Source organism: Myotis daubentonii, chromosome 12, assembly GCF_963259705.1.
Source record: "Myotis daubentonii chromosome 12, mMyoDau2.1, whole genome shotgun sequence".
Classification (NCBI taxonomy): domain Eukaryota; kingdom Metazoa; phylum Chordata; class Mammalia; order Chiroptera; family Vespertilionidae; genus Myotis; species Myotis daubentonii.
The window spans coordinates 64207144-64224497 of NC_081851.1; the positions used below are offsets into that span (position 1 = coordinate 64207144).

At 41.8% G+C, this 17354-nt stretch overlaps 1 protein-coding gene across 6 annotated transcripts in view; it reads right to left on the reverse strand.

The window, feature by feature from the left end:
• Positions 1-17354, reverse strand: part of RASGRP3 (RAS guanyl releasing protein 3) — a 106478-nt gene that overhangs the window by 25270 nt on the left and 63854 nt on the right. For 5 of the 6 annotated variants that reach the window (XM_059660150.1, XM_059660155.1, XM_059660152.1 and 2 more), the window contains exons 2-10: positions 15943-16069; positions 12483-12678; positions 11394-11488; positions 9537-9607; positions 8884-9015; positions 7518-7665; positions 5904-6077; positions 5415-5531; positions 3133-3408 (exon numbers count right to left, since the gene is read on the reverse strand). In XM_059660150.1, the coding sequence (XP_059516133.1) occupies positions 3133-3408; positions 5415-5531; positions 5904-6077; positions 7518-7665; positions 8884-9015; positions 9537-9607; positions 11394-11488; positions 12483-12552 (1083 nt within the window). In that variant the 5' untranslated portion in view covers positions 12553-12678; positions 15943-16069. Of the gene's footprint in view, positions 1-3132; positions 3409-5414; positions 5532-5903; positions 6078-7517; positions 7666-8883; positions 9016-9536; positions 9608-11393; positions 11489-12482; positions 12679-15829; positions 16070-17354 lie in introns of those variants that run through there. The other variant, XM_059660154.1, reaches the window with a different exon arrangement.

Sequence of the window (17354 nt, forward strand, 5' to 3'; positions counted from 1 at the left end):
CAATAAAAAATGTCTTCTCCGGCTCTTCCCTGAGGAGAACAGTCGAAACCCCAACAGTCCGGTGATGTGGTCCTCCTTCCTTCATGTGTCCAGGGCCATTCGGGGCTAAGGTGACAGTGATAAGAGGTCCCTGCCCTCACAGACTTTGTTCTGTAATCAACTTTTTATATGTCCATGAAGAAAGAGAGAGATTTCTTAATTTTTACAGATGCAAAATAAAATAAATGCCAACACATTACAGAGTAAATGCCTACCAGGGGTGGGGGTGGGGTGGAGGAGGGAGGGTGGGAGAGGGGAGAGAGAGAGAGAGAGAGAGAGAGAGAGAGAGAGAGAGAGAGAGAGAGAGAGAGTTGGGATTTAGAAGCTTGCCATTTGCAAGCCTTTTGTCCTTCATAAATCTGAGTTTCTTCATTTGTAAAAGAGGAAGGGCAGGGGTGATGTTACATCACAGGGGGCTTGTGAGAATGTACTAAGAACACGTGTGTGAAGTGCCGTGAAAACTGCAATCACTTATTGGAGAAAGTCCACGCATCGCCACGCAGCCTATTGCCCAGGGCAGGCAGTTAGTGACTGTGGACTTCACTTTCTATCTTCCAGGGCTCTCAGTCACACTGGCTTCCTCACTGGGAGCCATGTTTAGAAGCAGTCACTTCAGGCAGAAATGGAACCTAGACTCTTGGGGCAAAATGAATCGCCCTCTACAGGGTGCACTTTCAGGCACCTCCCATGCACTTGGGCAGCTGCAGTCAGTCCTATGGTTCTAAATCTAGTCCCACCAGGTAGCTGCTCCATGAAATGCTCACTGGGCTCTAGTGGACACACGTGGGAGTCTCCTCGATCCTCATTCTGAGGTTAATCCGCCTGTGGCAGAAAGAATGAATGTGTATCCCAGTTCATGGAACTTGGTTGTGAAGAGAGAGAAAGGATCTTGGCTTTAAATAGAACCTGGCTTGATGATGTGTGTTCACGTGAGGGACGGTGCCATCTACCCTACCGAGTCTCTGGGCTGGAATCACTCAATCACGTTGACACTCGGTTCCTTATTCTCAAGGCTCCACCATTCCCCACATCTAGAATTCTAGAAGTTTAGAGCTGGGAGAGACCTCACAAATGAACACAAAATCCTTCTGGGGAAAATCCAAAGTCAAGGCTTGTTAGCAAGGAGGCAGGGCTCAAAGGTAGATCTTCCTTCTAGGATCTTGCCGCGACACTCTACTATATCACACTGCCATTACTAAGTGTTATACGGTATATGTTGGCATCCAAATTTTCCTTCCATAATAGAAAGAGAAAGAGGGCGGTGGGGCGGGGGGGGGGGGCATCTTTTTGTTTTTTCTTTTCTTCCTAGCAAAAGGAGTTATTTCTTAGCTTTTAATTCTGCAGGTCAGATTTTTGATTTGCATCCACAAAGTTTCTTTCACAAACCCTTCTATATTTCTCTAAAGGTCTGTTGTGATGTAGTGATGTTGCTTGCTGCATTATAACTCAAAAGTAATTTCCCGGCTCCATCATTATCTTTTGCCTGGATGAGAAACTGTCTTAAGTGCAGGCCTCTGCTCTGTGACATCCTCCACCTCATGAAGACAACTCAGACAGGGACATGTGGAACGTAGGCCGGTCTGCAGACATCACCTGTGTCTGTGGGTTTGTAGTCTGTTGGAAGGTGCCAGTCTGGGCACTTATTCATGGAAACAGATTTGCAAGGCAAATGATTAATACTAGTAAACGCAGGTGCCTAGATTGTGGTGAGGTTTCCCCCTTCCTCCAATAGAGAATGTCTGTGTGTTTACTATTTGTCACACAAACTCAACCCCAAGAGATGTGTGTTGGCTACTTCTGCTTTATACTAAGGGTGCGGCTGGCATCACTTTGTACACTTTGGGTTTCTCCTCTTTGGTAAATGAATTGTGTGCTCTAGGAACAGTTGCGGAGACGGTCTGGGTACCACACTCTATTCCAGTGGCACAGTCCTAGGGGGTTTAGGCTCTCAGAGCTTCAGACCGGGTATTGTTTTTGTTTTCCATGGCCAATTAAAGGAAAAGAGTCAATTCAACATCGCAGCCAAGTTTCAGATGCTACAGTGTTAAAAACCTATACAGGGAAGTTGCTTAATAAGGGTGAGAGAATTTGGTTCTGCTTTGTCCCCCTGACCAAGAGGCAGCCAATGGGATAAGTTCTCTTCTATACACCTGTTGTGTCTAAAGGTGCTAGGATCCAGACACCAGCTAAAGATATGTGTCACAAATGCCCTAAAATATGAATGGTAGGTGAACTTCCGTCTGACCTCCATTATTACTAAGTACAGCATTTCATTCACCTATTGAGCTCCTAAATATGCCAGGTTTTGTGCAAGGTGCTGGGGACATGTGATGTATAAGTCGGGTAAACAGGGGGGCGGGGGGAAAGTCTAATGCCAAGGGATACCACCTATAGGTAAGAAGGCATAGAGTGCAAGGGCAACGCATGGGACAGGTGCATTAGTGCTTTGGAGGGGAACAGAGAATGCACCAGAAAGATAAGACACTTTTGGATTGGGGCTAATCACAGGGTTGGGTAGGGAAGGGGTTTTTCAAGAAAGTGCAAGGCCAGGAAGCAGAGGCAGCAGTTCATGGTGGAAAGTACAAGTCCACTATCCCTCATGCAGAACCGCATGATAACAAACAAGGCTGGCCTGAGAGTCAGAACATGAGTCCTGAAGGGCCTCCGGTGTCAGGCTGGTAACTGCATCTTGGGTTTGGGGGAGACTGGTGGTGAGGGCAGATCACAAAGGAGGTCCTTGCATTGCTCCAGGCCTCGCCAACAGCCGTGAGAATAAGAAAAGCAGTGAGTGAAGGGCATAGAGAGGGAGGTGATTTATTACAGGATTGTGATGAAGGAGAGGGAGGGGCTGGAGGGCCCCTCTAAGAATGCTAGAAACTAGAGCTGCAGGCGCAGAAACTGGGTCTTAAGTCATGTGGTTATGGGTATGGGATCCCCTCCCCTCATCTTTTGAGACTTCTCCCTATCTACTGACCAGGAGTTCAACCCTAACTTCTGCATCCCCAGTGAACTGCAGGCACAGATCTTTCCGCATCCCCTGGGCCGTAATGGGCAGAAGAGTGATTAGGACACACCCCAGTCCCTTGGACTCACCGTGAGCAGGTTGATCAAATCCATGTTGGGCTCTAAGTGGTGGGAGGCATTCTGCAGAGAGACCAGTTCACTCAGGGTGACGGAGAGCTGGTGCATTTTCACAATGTTCACTTTGTTCTCCTCCGTCCAGTCTGGGAAAATGACATGGACTGCTATCAAGTCTTTCAAGTGCACGCCAAGGATGGGGATTTTGAAGCCCTCACAGTCGGCAAAGGCCTTGCGGTAATTGCAGTAATTGCCGTTGGAGGAGACCAGCTCTGTCATTTCATTCCAGTTCTGGGAACAGATGGAAAAGAAGATTTTCAGACAGCCTTCCCATCTGCCCATCCCCAGGCCCTCAGTGTGTGGCTAGGAAATTCCTCGGCTCCTGAGGGGAGTATCCATTGCACCAATGTTGATGCAAGGAAATATTAAACAGGAACAAGAAAGAAAAATGTACTAGGAGTTGGACAGCCTGTTCCAGTCTGCTACAACATGCAAACAGCCCACACCTCCGCCTACCTATTAGGGAAGCTGGGATGTTAAATATCATGTCTATATACGTATTTTACAATTGATGAAAATATTATGGTCCACAAATATATGCATTATTGTATTATCTTTAAGCATTTAGTATATTAAAATTTCCTAGTTATTCCAAAAAAAGTTGCATTTGGGATATATTACTTGAAGATTAATTTAGGACAGTATGGGGTAGGAAATGTCACACTGAGGCGTGAGACAGCTGTGGTTTTGAACTCTGCCACTCACTCTGCCACTCACAGGGTGACCTTGACCAAGTCACTTCACCTTTTAGGGCCTCAGTTCCCTTTTCTATAAGAAAGAGGAGTTCAAATAAATAACTTTTAAGACACACTAGTAGTACCTCGCCTCTTTGAGCCTCTGTTGGATTCATATTCTTCACCAGGGGAAACTCTGCAATCATGTCAACATTAAAAACTTTTAATAAAAAAAATGTGTTTTGCTCTTTATTTGAAATTCAGTACAAAGCTGAAGGAAAATGAAACACATAATGAGCCCTATCATACTTGGAGTGAGTGCAGTGCTTGAGGTCAGACACCAGTGCTCTGTGGTCTATGTCCTCCTGTTTCTATGGACAAGCTATTGTTGGTTGCCTAACAGCAACCAGACCTTCCTAATAGACCCTGATTTTGATCAGTCTACTCTTTCCCAAAGCAGCCCATGTGACTCAGAGGGAGCTGTTTCCAGCCCCCCGGTCCAAGGATTGGTTCTGATCTACCGTTATCATCACCCCACCCCTCTGGTTTGTGATTGGTTCAGAAACACAGAGTTAAGCCAATCAGTACATTGTATTCCTCTGGCAACTGTTATTGGTCCAGAAGTAGACATATGACTTAAGATGGTCCAATCTGTCTAAAAAGAAGATCTTTAATTCCACAGGGGCAGAGCGAGCGAAAGAAATGTTCTCTGTCTCCACCTTTCATGAACAAGACTTTAATTTTCTGCATTGATGAAACAATAAAACAAAACAAAGTAAAAAATGATATTCAGAGGAAGGCAGTACAGCAGCCAGAGCTCTGATCAGACCATGCCTGAAGTCAGCCCTGCCTCTGGTCTCCCAGGTATGTGAGAAGATGATCTATTTCCTTATTGTTTAAGCATTTAAAGAGTTTTAAAAACTTACAGCTGCAAGTGTCCTTACTGATACAACAAAGTATACTCTTACAAAAAAATAACTTTATAAGAAGGAAATGTTTCTTTTTGTTCAATAAGGAAAAATATTATTATAGGTGCCTGGAAATAAATATGACAGATTATTTGGGAAATAATCATTTTTTAAAAATATACTTTTCCTCCTGAAAAATCAGCAATAAATCTGAGGAGTTTCTAGACAAGGCCTATGTCTCTCGCTTCCATTGCGTCTTCTGCTGAGTTGAACACAGTGCCATGAGTAGAGTGGGTGTTCAATGACTTCCTTTGAGGAGGGGAGGATAGGCATGATTTCTGTCTTATTTGCCTTGTAGTCTCTGATTGTATCACAGTGCCTATAACATGGGAAGCACCAAATACATACTTGTTGAATATTTACAACTACAGTATGTAATGGTATTCAAGGTACTCTTATTCGGACACTTGCTGCTACCTCCAACCAGTTTTCCAGGTGGCATGTCTAGTCCCTTCCTATTTTACCCCCCATGTGTAACCCACCATTGTCTAGGAAGAAAACACTCCCCTCACAGTGACATTTGTTAAGAGTATCCTACCCCTAAATAGTTTAAGAATGAATTTTTTACTTGGGATTAGCATCCAAGCCACTGTACCTTGGTAACTTCTGAAGAAAGATGAGAATGGGTCTCTTTGAGGCGTGAAATGGAACTATGACTAAGGCCTCCCACCACTGCCATCAGGGTGTTAAAGTTTTTGAGCTGAAGGAGCTTCTGCAATAAAAAATGTCAACATCAATACTTTCTAACAATTTTTGAATTGTTCTGAGCTTTCTGAATTACAGGTGAAATGCATACACAATTTAGTAACAAGGACCTAGGACAAATAATTTAAAGTAAAGTGCAAATAAATTCCATTAGGAAAATATATCCATCATTGCACAGAAAAATAGTGCTTTCAGGTATTGGCAATTAAAAGCAATCTTCTTGCATGAGAGAAGTATGATTTGTTCATTAAACATCTACGAGTAGTCTAATTGCCCTTTATATCATGAACCCCAAGTTTCCCCAATGACTTTTCTCAATAGAGTGCATGGACATCTAGAATGCTTTAAGAACTCCAGTCTCATGACCAGATGTACGTACCTTGGCAACATTGATAAACTTTGTGATGACTTCTGCCCTTTGCTGGGGGGTTGGTTTGCTCAGAACCATCAACTGGACCCATTTTGAGATTCCATTAAATAAAGCAATAGATCTCTCCAAGGTCGGGTTATTCTCCAGGCAGCCATGGATGACATAGCTTTGATAATCAGTAAACTAGTAAAAGAGACTCTGAATTATAATGAAGTCTTTGCACAATCAGAACTTAGAATGTTGCATGAAAGAGGTGAGATATTGTTTTATTATAGACAACAATTTCTTCCATTTCACATTTTAATGGCATCTTATAAGTTTAAACACACATGTAGCTTTAACATGTTATTTGGTTGTATTTTACTCCCCAACACAGACATACACTCATTACTAGTACACATGACAGTGTTGGTGGGGTGAGGAAGGGGTAAGACTTCAAGTCACATTCCAGTAAAACCTAAAATTGCTGGGTCATAATATTCACCTGAGGCATTTGCTAAAATAGAAGTTTCTGGGAATTCCCCAGACCTAAAGGGTCATTATCTTCAGAGGAAGAACCTCAGAATCTCCATTTTTCACCCACAACTGGTGATTCCAATGGTCAGGCAAGTTTGAGATACAATGGCATACATTAAAAAGGAAGAAATGCATATAAACATAATGATTTCAAATTTTATCAATGTTTTATTTTTCCAGGAAGAAAAATAGTAATTGAAGTAAGACAGCTCTTTAGTAAACAGACACATTTTCAGAAAATCAGCTTGGATGTCATCACCTACATATGAGCCTTCTGTCATATAAACAGTGTAGGGGGTTTCCTCTTATAGCCTGCCTGCCGGGAGTCAGTAAGACGGCCTCTCCAAGTAGGATTGCTTAGTGAAATGAATCGGTCTTTCAGAAATCCATATTTCTAACCTCATGTTCTTCTTTGCAAGGAATAATGTAATTAATTCCCTGGCATCTCGGGAAAGAAGGAGGAGAAGTGACCGCCCCAGAGCTTGGTGAGAGAGACAAAGGCTGCTTGTAACCAACCGTAGTGGAAATATTATCATAACAAGTGGGCAGTGAGTAGGTAGCTAGTAAGAGACCACAGTCAGAAGGGAGGAAAGGAAAGCTATCAAGACAGAGTAGGAAAGAAATGTTTAATTCAGGATCTCCATCCCTGGGAAACAAACACTTGGATGCTGAGATTCTCCTCAAAGCCTACAATTCCTATTTTCAACCTACACCCATAAGTAGGCATTTATACAAATCCCAACCTAAATAAATATTTCTCCCCCCAAACAAAGGGCCTAGCAAAACATGTTCACTTGGGAGAAGCCAACAGACCTAAATAAACCTTGAGTGGTTCTATCGGCACTGGGTATTCAGAAAGTCATGCTTTCATCCTATGAAAGGGGACATTGAAAATACAGCAGCAGAAATATAGCTCCTGAGCCATAAAATAAAGACAGGATAATATTTATTTTTGGTGGAAAGGGATTGTTCCTGTGAATTAAGGGCACTTTTCCAATAGAACACAGTGACAGAGGCTGCCAACACGTCAGAGTATGAAAACGCGGCTCTTAGGAAAGTTGGCATGGAGGTTGTTATCCTTGGAAGAATAAATGTCAAATTTCTTACCGCGATCCTTCGAAAAGATTTATGCTCCAGAAAAGTGAGGTGCTCAGCCAATTCAATGGGCTCCAGATGGTCAAACAGCAGACAGGCTTTTCCCTTCTTGGATACTTTTTTCCTCTGTGTGACTCTTCTCATCCAATCGTAGGAAGGTCTACAAAAGAGGAGTGAGTCTGGTCAGTGTGCCGAAAGCCCGTTTCCCTCAATGGAAGTTATTAACCTATTGACTCTGTAACTCTTGGCCTGCCTCCAGGGGCATGTGCAAAATACACACGTTGTCCTGGGTATTTGAAGAGAAAACCACTGACCCATCGCCAGTAGAACATAAACTTCGAGTTGTTTTCCCAGACAGGGTGGATTTGCACTGATCCATCCAGAATCTCTCACTTGGTCTTTCTGGTGGCCAGTAAGGTTTGGATCATAAGGGAGAGGTCAGGACTAGGTCTATACATTTGGGAGTTAATCAATATATAGATAGTGATTTAAGGCACATGGGAATCACTAGAAACTGGTTCTCACACTTCAGCAAGATAGGGATCATCGGAAAAGTTTGTTATAAAGACAGAGGCCTGTCTCCATTGCCAGAGATTCTGATTTACTGGGAATGAACCTGAATCGTCTGGATTTTTAACAACATCCCGAATGATTCCTGGATCACTCTCGAAGAAGTATTGTAGGAAAATAGGCTAGAGTAAGAATGCCTGGGACAGAAGAACACATATTTGCAAGATGGAAACCCATACTAAGGGTCATAAAATAGTTTTCTCTGTGCAAGTGAACTGGTTGATATAAAACACTATCCTAATTAGCACCCCGTTCTTAATAACTGAGCTAACTAGTTCATGGCACAACTCTGGTCAACATTTGTACAGCCTCAGGAGCACCAAGGTACAGGGCTTCTCAAACTTGAATGAGCATATGAATCACTTGGGGGTCTTATTCAAGTACAGTTTCCAATTCAGCAGGTTTAGGGTGAGGCCTGAGAATCAGCATTTCTACTGAGCTTCCACGTGATGCCAATGCTGGCTATCCATAGACCACACTATGAGTTGCAAGGGCACAGGGGGCATTCCCTACGTTTTAGAAAATACTGAGCATTTATATGTGCCAAATGCTTTTACCTACTATTTTATCTACTGACTGGATGCTCATGATAACCCTATGAGAAAGGTACTACCCCCATTTTACAAATAAAGAAATGGAAGCTGGGAGAGATGAACTAGGTGCAATGGTGCTCACTGCAGCAAGACTTTCTCAAAGAAGCACACCCTGATTCTGAAATGGTATGGATTGAGGTCTAGTGGGGTCGTCACTAGTCCCTCCCTTGAACAGAGGACTCATCATGTTTGAAAGAAGCTTGAACCACTCTTACATGCTGGATATGTCGATGAGGCTGACGTGTTTTTCATATCCTAGTTGACTAGCCACTTCCCGGAATTCTTCAGTCATGCGGATCAAACCAAGGTCCAAATTAAACTCTGCAGGAAATTTCAGAATCCAGTACCTGAAAGGCATCACATATTTTTGACAACCAGAAGATTTCAAGCTGGGCCTCTGTGTAAACAATAGTATCATTTTACAGATTACATTCAACAGAGAATCCAGGACCACACCCCAATTAGCAATCTCCTATCCCCCACCCATCACATTGAGTCTAACCCTTTCCCTTCAATCAAAGACCCAAATCCACTCCCATGCTGAGCCCCTCTTTCTGACTCTCTCCAGAAGGAAACCCTTCTAGGCTCATGGCAAGTAGGTGGGAATGTGCATGGTGAGGGAGTAGAATAAAAGCATTCACTCTCAGGGCTGCTTTCATCCCCTAATCACATTTACCACTGCGTGAGCTCTAGTTCCAAAGAAAGATACATTCTACCCCCAAGAACAGAGGGGGGCCAATTTCAGCAAAACCAATAAAGGGGAATCTGAATCAGTTTCATTGTCAAACCAGGTCTGCCTCTTGGGGGAAAGGAAAGTGTCCGCCAGAAGCAGTAACGACAAGACAATTAAATTTGTAAGTATATTTACCTCATGAAGTAGCAGATCTTTAATCGAAATTCATCACAGCTTTCTCCACTGGCATGTCGATACGTGCACTCGTTAAAGAAAAGCTCCTTGCAATTGGTTTCCTTTGCAGACACCTGCAGCTTTGATCAATGTAGATGAATTCCTGATAAGAGGGCCACACTGGGGACCTCTGGCTTATGTGGGTGCTCAAATGGGGAGAGAAGTGTGTTCTGATGATGTCAGCACTGAATAGTTTATTGCTCTGGGATGTCCTTTTGTGGCCGGGAAGAGAAATCACTTACAAAATTTTACCTTCCTGAGCACTTACCAAGTGATGACTGCCAACTATAATTACACCTATGCTACCAACTAGATATCATTTAAAATTGGTAGTACATAGAAGCACCATTTTGGCAAAAAAAAAAAAAAAAGTTTTGTAATTAGGATTAATGTCTTATATATGTATTTTAATGTCTTTAGTACTTGAAAATATCATTGGCAGGCATATTAATACACAGGGTGTGTTGCAATTTATTCTGGTCTATTTATTCACTGTCTTTAACAAATATTTACTGAGCTCCTGCTATAGGCCAGGCACTGTGGGTACGCAGCAGCCAGTGATCTAAAGGGAGGAAAATCTAAAGAAATGACAGCTCACAGGCAGTTTCAATTGTTATACAATCTGTATTTTCAGACATTAGGCTGTACTGTGTCTAAATATCCATTTTAATGTGTGTTTCATATTATCAGCGGGCATACTAATGATGAGAATGCTGTTGGGGGCACATTCTTTGGACAGTGTTAGGCCCCTGATGAGAGATGGGACCAGACTGAGACAATTTCATCCATCCTTCCCTGTGGGCTACCCTCAGCAGTGGGACCCGTGGAAACTTGGGGCACCTGGAACCAGGATCCCGTTCACTTCCAGGGACCTCTGCTCAGGGTGAATGTCCCCTTATCCTCTCTATCATCCCCTTCATCCTGGAGGCTGTGGGAGGATGGAGGGAAGAAGTGGAAAGTGGAGGAAGCTGGACGTATGCAGGTGGAAGCCCCACTTGGCCCAGATGACACTCCAGGGGCCCACCCCCTCTCGGGCTCCCCTGCCTTGTAGGGCTTCCCTCTTATCTGCAGGGCCCCTGGGCTTGAAGCAGGCAGAGACTATAGGAACCAATATTAGCAATTATATGATAACATTAGATATTGGGGAATGAAATGTCCTTATAAATGTGAGACTATTTTGCCATTTTCAGTCACTTGACTTTCAACCATCTTTTAAGACTGCATTATGTACAACTGATGAACTGCTAAAAACCGTTCTAGAATGGTATTGTTTTTCCCCTCTTAAGTCACAAGGAAAGCTGAAATTAACATCAGTCAACAAATTACAATAAACCTGCTAGAATGTTCTTTGTATCTTGACAGTAAGGAAAGATGTAAAATCTTAGGTGGTGTTTGTGCCTGAGCCACATCATATTACTTTGGCTGGCATTTCTAAATGTCTAAATCAAATTCTCTTGGTCCATCATTTTGCACTGCTAAAAGGAATGAACTAGATCCTGAATCAGTGTTAAATATTCTTTCATTGTACTCACAGCAGAAATGTTGAAGCAGGTTAGAGACATTCAGCCCAGAGCTCCTGTTTCATTTTATATCTCGTGCTTATGTTCAAGTAGAGCCAAAACATCCAGATGGATAGGCAACTATTTGCTCCACCACCCAGTGTTTTGTCTAGACGTCTAAATATATTCACAAAACAGCTGGATAACTGACTGAAGATTATTTATCATCTTAATTTACTGGCTTTGGTTATACACTCTATCTACATAAGTACATAACTTGATTTATGATTATACAGTAGTTGAAAAGATATATGCAGAGAAGTTTTTCTGCCAGTTCAGTGGAAGATAAATACCATCGGTGCATCAGTAGAACTATCCTTGGCAAATAACTATTATCCAGCTCTCCATTGTCATCTGTTAAAAAATAGAATGAGATGCGGGGTGAGGAGGTAACAGTACTACTCTTCTCTTTTCTTAATATCAGTAGAGAAACATTAGTGTCGAAAATTTCTCATAGACTCAATTATCATTTTCCTCCTACTTCTGCTGCTATTTTCTTGCAAGTTAAGTGGGTAGGTTTCACCCTTACTCTGGTTTAGGGCTGCCAGAATTTAGCAAATGAAAATCCAGGACCTTTAGTTAAATCTGAAATAAGGTAAATAATTTCCTAATATAAGTATATCCCATGCATTATTTAGGACATACTTATACTAAAACTGTGGTTTATCTGAAATTCAAATTTCACTGATCATCCTGTATTTTATCTGGCAACCCTATTCTGGTTTAGCTTTTTCCTATAAAATCAATTCAACAAACAACTCCAGTGTGACTCTATTGTGGTAAAGAGTAATCCAAAGTGCTGAGGTAGATCCATAAACATAAGCATACAGCTGTACAGTCTATCTATAACCCAGTAGGAGATGTGCGACACAGATGCAATAGAGAATGCAGCAGATTGTGCTACCCTCACTTGTCTAAGCCAAAGACCAGGAAGTGACCACAGCAGCATATGCCATGTGCCATATGAAAGTTACAAAGGACTGTGGGAGGGAGCAATCCTGACAGGGGAGATTAGGAATGGTATTATGAACATTGGAGATGATATCTGCAATGAACCCTGAAGCAGAATTTCAGTGAACGGGGTATGATAAAGGCATGCAGGTAGAAAGATGCAGAGAATGTTCCAGAATCATTATACAGACAGTATGGCTAGTGTATTAGCTGTGGGCAGTAAAGGGAAGGAAATGCAGAGAGCAGTGATACTGGGGAGACAGACTGGGGTCAATCAAAAGGCCTTACTAGTAAGCACCAAGATATGAAGATTGAATTCTGCTCTTCAGCAACACTTGGCTCTGACTAGGAGGAAGTGATAGTATCAAGAGATACGAAGGGGAGACAAGACTCATACCAAACATCTCAATGCAAGTGCTCAGCAGTTCGTCTAATGTTGCTGCTTTCCCAAGTCCACTGGACCCCATGGTTATTTAGCCGTTGTCAAAAAACTAGAGACATTTTCAGCATCACACAGATCATCTCCATAATCACGCAAGTTGGTGATGTTTGTGCCTCGTGGTGGTCTCTGTCCTTAGTGATACTTCAAGGCTCTAAAGAAACAAAAATGAAGTTATCAGACCAGAGGTCAGGCCCCATACAAGCATCACTTTCCTACCCAAAAAGCTAATTGCTTTCATCAACTGTATCTTTCTACAGGAAAAGTATCAACCGCAATGATGGCAAAATGTTTGCTAAGCTATCCCTTATCATGTATGATGTTCTGAGACCACAGAGACGTTCTCTATAAAATACCATCCCATTTTGCAGCTGAAATTTTTGGGGAAACATTTTATTCATGTTCTCAAGTGACAAAACATCCAAGGATATTATAAACACTACTTAGTTTAATATTTTGAGTATATAGAGGAAGATAAATTTTAAATTACAAATATATTTCTGAGCATTATACTCAGTGATCGTATAAAAGTTGAGAAATCTTATTTGCTTAAGTTCTCCAATAGTAACACTATTATATATTCCTTTTCTTAAAATTAAAAAATTTCAATTATAGTTGACATACAATATAATATTAGTTTCAGGTGTACAACGTAGTGATTAGACATGTATATACCTTGTGAAGTGATCACTCAGGTAAGTCTGGTACCCATCTGACAACACACATAGTTATTAAAATAATATTGACTATATTCCCTTCGCTGTATTGACTGTACATCCCTGTGATTGTTTTTACAACTGGCAACTTTTACCCCTTAATCCCTTCCCCTTTTTCACCCATTCCCCTAATCTCCCTCACACATGGCTACCATCAAAAATGTCCTCTGTATCTATGAGTTTGGTTCTGTTTTGTTTGCTCATTTTATTTATTTTTTAGATTCTACATATAAGTGAAATCATAGGGTATTTGTCTTTCTCTGTTAACTTATTTCACTTAGCATAATCATCCCTAGGTCCGTCACGCTGCCACAAAAGGTCAAGTTTCATTAGGGCTGAGCAATGTTCCATCAACACTACTATTAGTAGTAGTGAAAATACAATCTATTAAACACCCACATTACATACATACCAGGCATTATACCAAATTTTTTACATATACTTACAACTTGAACTTCATAATATTACTGTCAGGTAGTTAATTATTATTCTCAGTTTACAGATGAGGTCATGGGATTCACAGAGTTTCAGCTACTTGTCCAAAACCACACAATTATTATGAAGGCCTAGAATCAGGACTCTATTATAAAATCAAGCTTTTGGGTTCCTTTTTTTTATCTTTTTACTATTCACCCCAGTATGGTTATCATAAACCCTCCTAATTTTGCCCCTAATATGATGTGAAAATATCACCCTTCCGCACCATCTCAGAAAGAGGCTATAAACTGATTCTCTGTGGCAGAGATGAGGAGAAAAATGTGGCCCTGACAGCTGTCTCACTTCACAGCACTGTCACGGGGAACATGGGATTGGAAACGACCTCTCAGAGCTGCTTCTGCTGAAAGGATCCCTGTTGGGGCATTCCATCGGTTGCTTTTTACAGAGCGACTTCTTGATGCCAGGTCTGCATAGGGCTTGGAAAAGTCCAGGTGGCATCATGATGTAACATAATTACCCACGTTGGACAGTTTTGTAAGTAAATGTGGCCCTTGGGGCGTCATCTTATGAACTGCTTGAAGTCAAGACCTAATTTACTCCTGAAATTTATTTACGCAACTGATAATCATTGAGTATCCGACATGTTCAAGGCCTGGGCAAGGCATTGAGGCTGAGAAGAGGACAAATCACTGTCCCTTCCCTGCTTTCAGTGGGCTCATGGTCAATTTCAGGAAGCAAACACGTGAGAAATAGGGGGGGGGATCACTGTCCATATGAACGGTTGTACTAAGTCAATGGGACCACCAAAAGGGGACATTGGAGAGAGTCTGTTCACCAGGCATGTAACTCTGGAGGAAACTTGTTTACTGTGTATTGTTTTTGTGTAAGAACCATATTCTTGTGCGCTGAAGGTACCACTCTTAGAGCATAAAAAGTAGGGTTATTTCACATGTGCAATGAAATATAACAGACACGCTGAATCAATATTCTCCCACTTCGGCTGCTCAAATGATTTGAGAAAGGGAAATATTAAAGTTGCCTGAGACCCACCCTCTTACATTTATTAACCAAGTTACCTTACAGGAGGCCTTTCCTGACCACCCAGTTAAAACAACACCTCTTTCTCCATGCCCAGCTCCCACCTGGCATGCTCGACCTTACTTCCTGGATTTATTTTTCTTCTTAACATGTATCTGCAAATGGCATATGATATATTTTACTTGTTTATTTGGGTTTTTAAAAAATTTTCTTGAACACTATAAACATATTCCAGGAACTTGGGGATTTTTGTGGTTTTTTTCCCCCTCCTAGTGTATTCCCCAACTCCTACGTTTTTGCCTCTGACATGGAAGCTAATCAAAAAAGCATGCGCTAAATTAAGGAATGAGTGAATGAATAGATAAAGAAATTAATAAAAGAAAAATTATAAAAAGTTTGATTTTGAATATGTATATATTTGCTTGAATGTGTAACTATAAATTTTAAGAGGTCATTTTTTAGTTTGTTTTACTAACTTAAATCAGGTTTTAGCAAACATCAGTAGGACTCACTAGGATCTGCCTAAATTTATAATATGCACTTGGTACCTCTTCCAGGACATTTGGGGGCAGCACTTCTCTGATTTCCCTAATCTCTGTCAACCCCATTAAAAGTAAAGATTGGATAACTGACAAGTTTGGTTACCTTTGTGTATATACAGGCGTTTTTTAAATCTTATGAACTCTTGTTGCTGAATATTAGATTTATTACTTAGAACCAAACAGCTTCGTTTCTCAGGTTAAATCCAAAATTATTCCACCAAGCTGTATGGAGAAGTTGTTGACCTTCCACAAGGGGTTAGAAATAACCTGGTCCCAAAATCCTGTCACCATGTTCGGAGTTATATTTGTGATCTGCAAAGAAGCCAGCCCAGGAGAGCCAGGTGGGCTGGGCTATCCCGTTACAATCTGTTTCTATACTCAGTAGATGTGTCTGTGTCCCTGTTTAGATTCTGTTGCCTGCACTTGTACCTGAGATCTCATGTCACATATGTGGATACTATTATCTACTACTGCTTTTTCAAAAGTAAAGCTCCTTTATTGTAAAAGCAATATACATGCATCATTTAAAATAGACAATAAGAAAAGGGAAAAAAGTTATCCATTATCTCACCATCCAAAGATAACTCTTGTTTAATATCATGACATGTTTCCGTTGGTTTTTCCAGGGATAATTGTTTTGTAGAGTTTCTTGCTTCATTTACAATAGTTTAAAGAAATACCTACCTATTGGCTTCACACAGATTTCCAGGTCTGAATGAATTTTAATGGCAGTTATCATCATTGGAAATTGCATTGGGAACGTAGTGTGTAGTGATGGCTTATTCAATAAATAGTAAGTACTTTGGAGAACCTGATAAAAGAATAGAAAAAAAATTCCTCAGACAGAGTTAAATAATAGAAACCCAAAAGAATTCACCTTGTGTTAAAGCATTTCCAAAAACCTTGAAATATAGGTGATTTTTGAGATTTCTTTTGTCTAAACTTCATACATAAATTTAATTAAAAAAGAGAAAACTTTCAAAATAGTTACTTTGTGACTTGATATTTCAAAAGTCAAGCATTTTTTTTTTAAAAAAAATCCAGTCTATTAAAAACCTTAAAATGTTGCAAAACCGAAATTTATACACATAGTATAAAATATTACTTTAGTCCAAGTGACTTCTATCAGTGGATTACTCATTGAGAATTCCCAAACACAGACTTTGGGATGTTAGTAAACCTCTAAAACACTTTGTTGTGCTGATCCTCAGACTCTGGCTCTAAATCACTCCTGGCTGTCTCAACGTGAATGTCAATGTTATTTTAGTCCAGGTTGTTTAGTCTCCCAGTGGTTTAGGGGTTGCTTTAATGTTGATAGTGCTCTCCGGCTGCAATGGAAATGTTTGCTCCCCAGCATAGACATGTTCTCACAGGTCTGGAAAGGACACAATAAGCCAGAATTTCCCCAAGGACTGCATCATCTATCCTATATAATAAAGAGGTAATATGCAAATTGACCATCACTCAAACACAAGATGGCCACCCCCATGTGGGCACAAGATGGCCACCACAAGATGGCCAGCAGGGGAGGGCAGTTGGGGGCGACCAGACCTGCAGGAGAGGACAGTTGGGAGGGACACAGGCCTGCAGGGGAGGGTAGTTGGGGGGGACCAGGCCTGCAGGGGAGGGCAGTTGGGGGGGACCCAGGCCAGCAGGAGAGGGCAGTTAGAGGCAATCGGGCTGGCAGGGAAGCAGTTAGGCATCAATCAGGCTGGCAGGGGAGTGGTTAGGGGGTGATCAGGCTGGCAGGCAGAAGCAGTTAGGGCAATCAGGCAGGCAGGCAGGTGAGCGGTTGGGAGCCAGCAGTCCTGGATTGTGAGAGGGATGTCCGACTGCCCATTTAGGCCTGATCTGAGAGGCCCCAGATTGTAGAGGGTGCAGGCTGGCTGGGCTGAGGGACACACATCCCCCACCCTGTGCATGAATTTCATGCACCGGGCCTCTAGTATATATATAAAAGCCTAAGTGACCATTAGGACCGAACAATCAGAAGGACCGGTCAACTGGTTGCTATGATGCGCACTGACCACCAGAGGGCAGGAACTCAATGCAGGAGCTGCCTCCTGGTGGTCAGTGTGCTCTCACAGCAGGAGCAC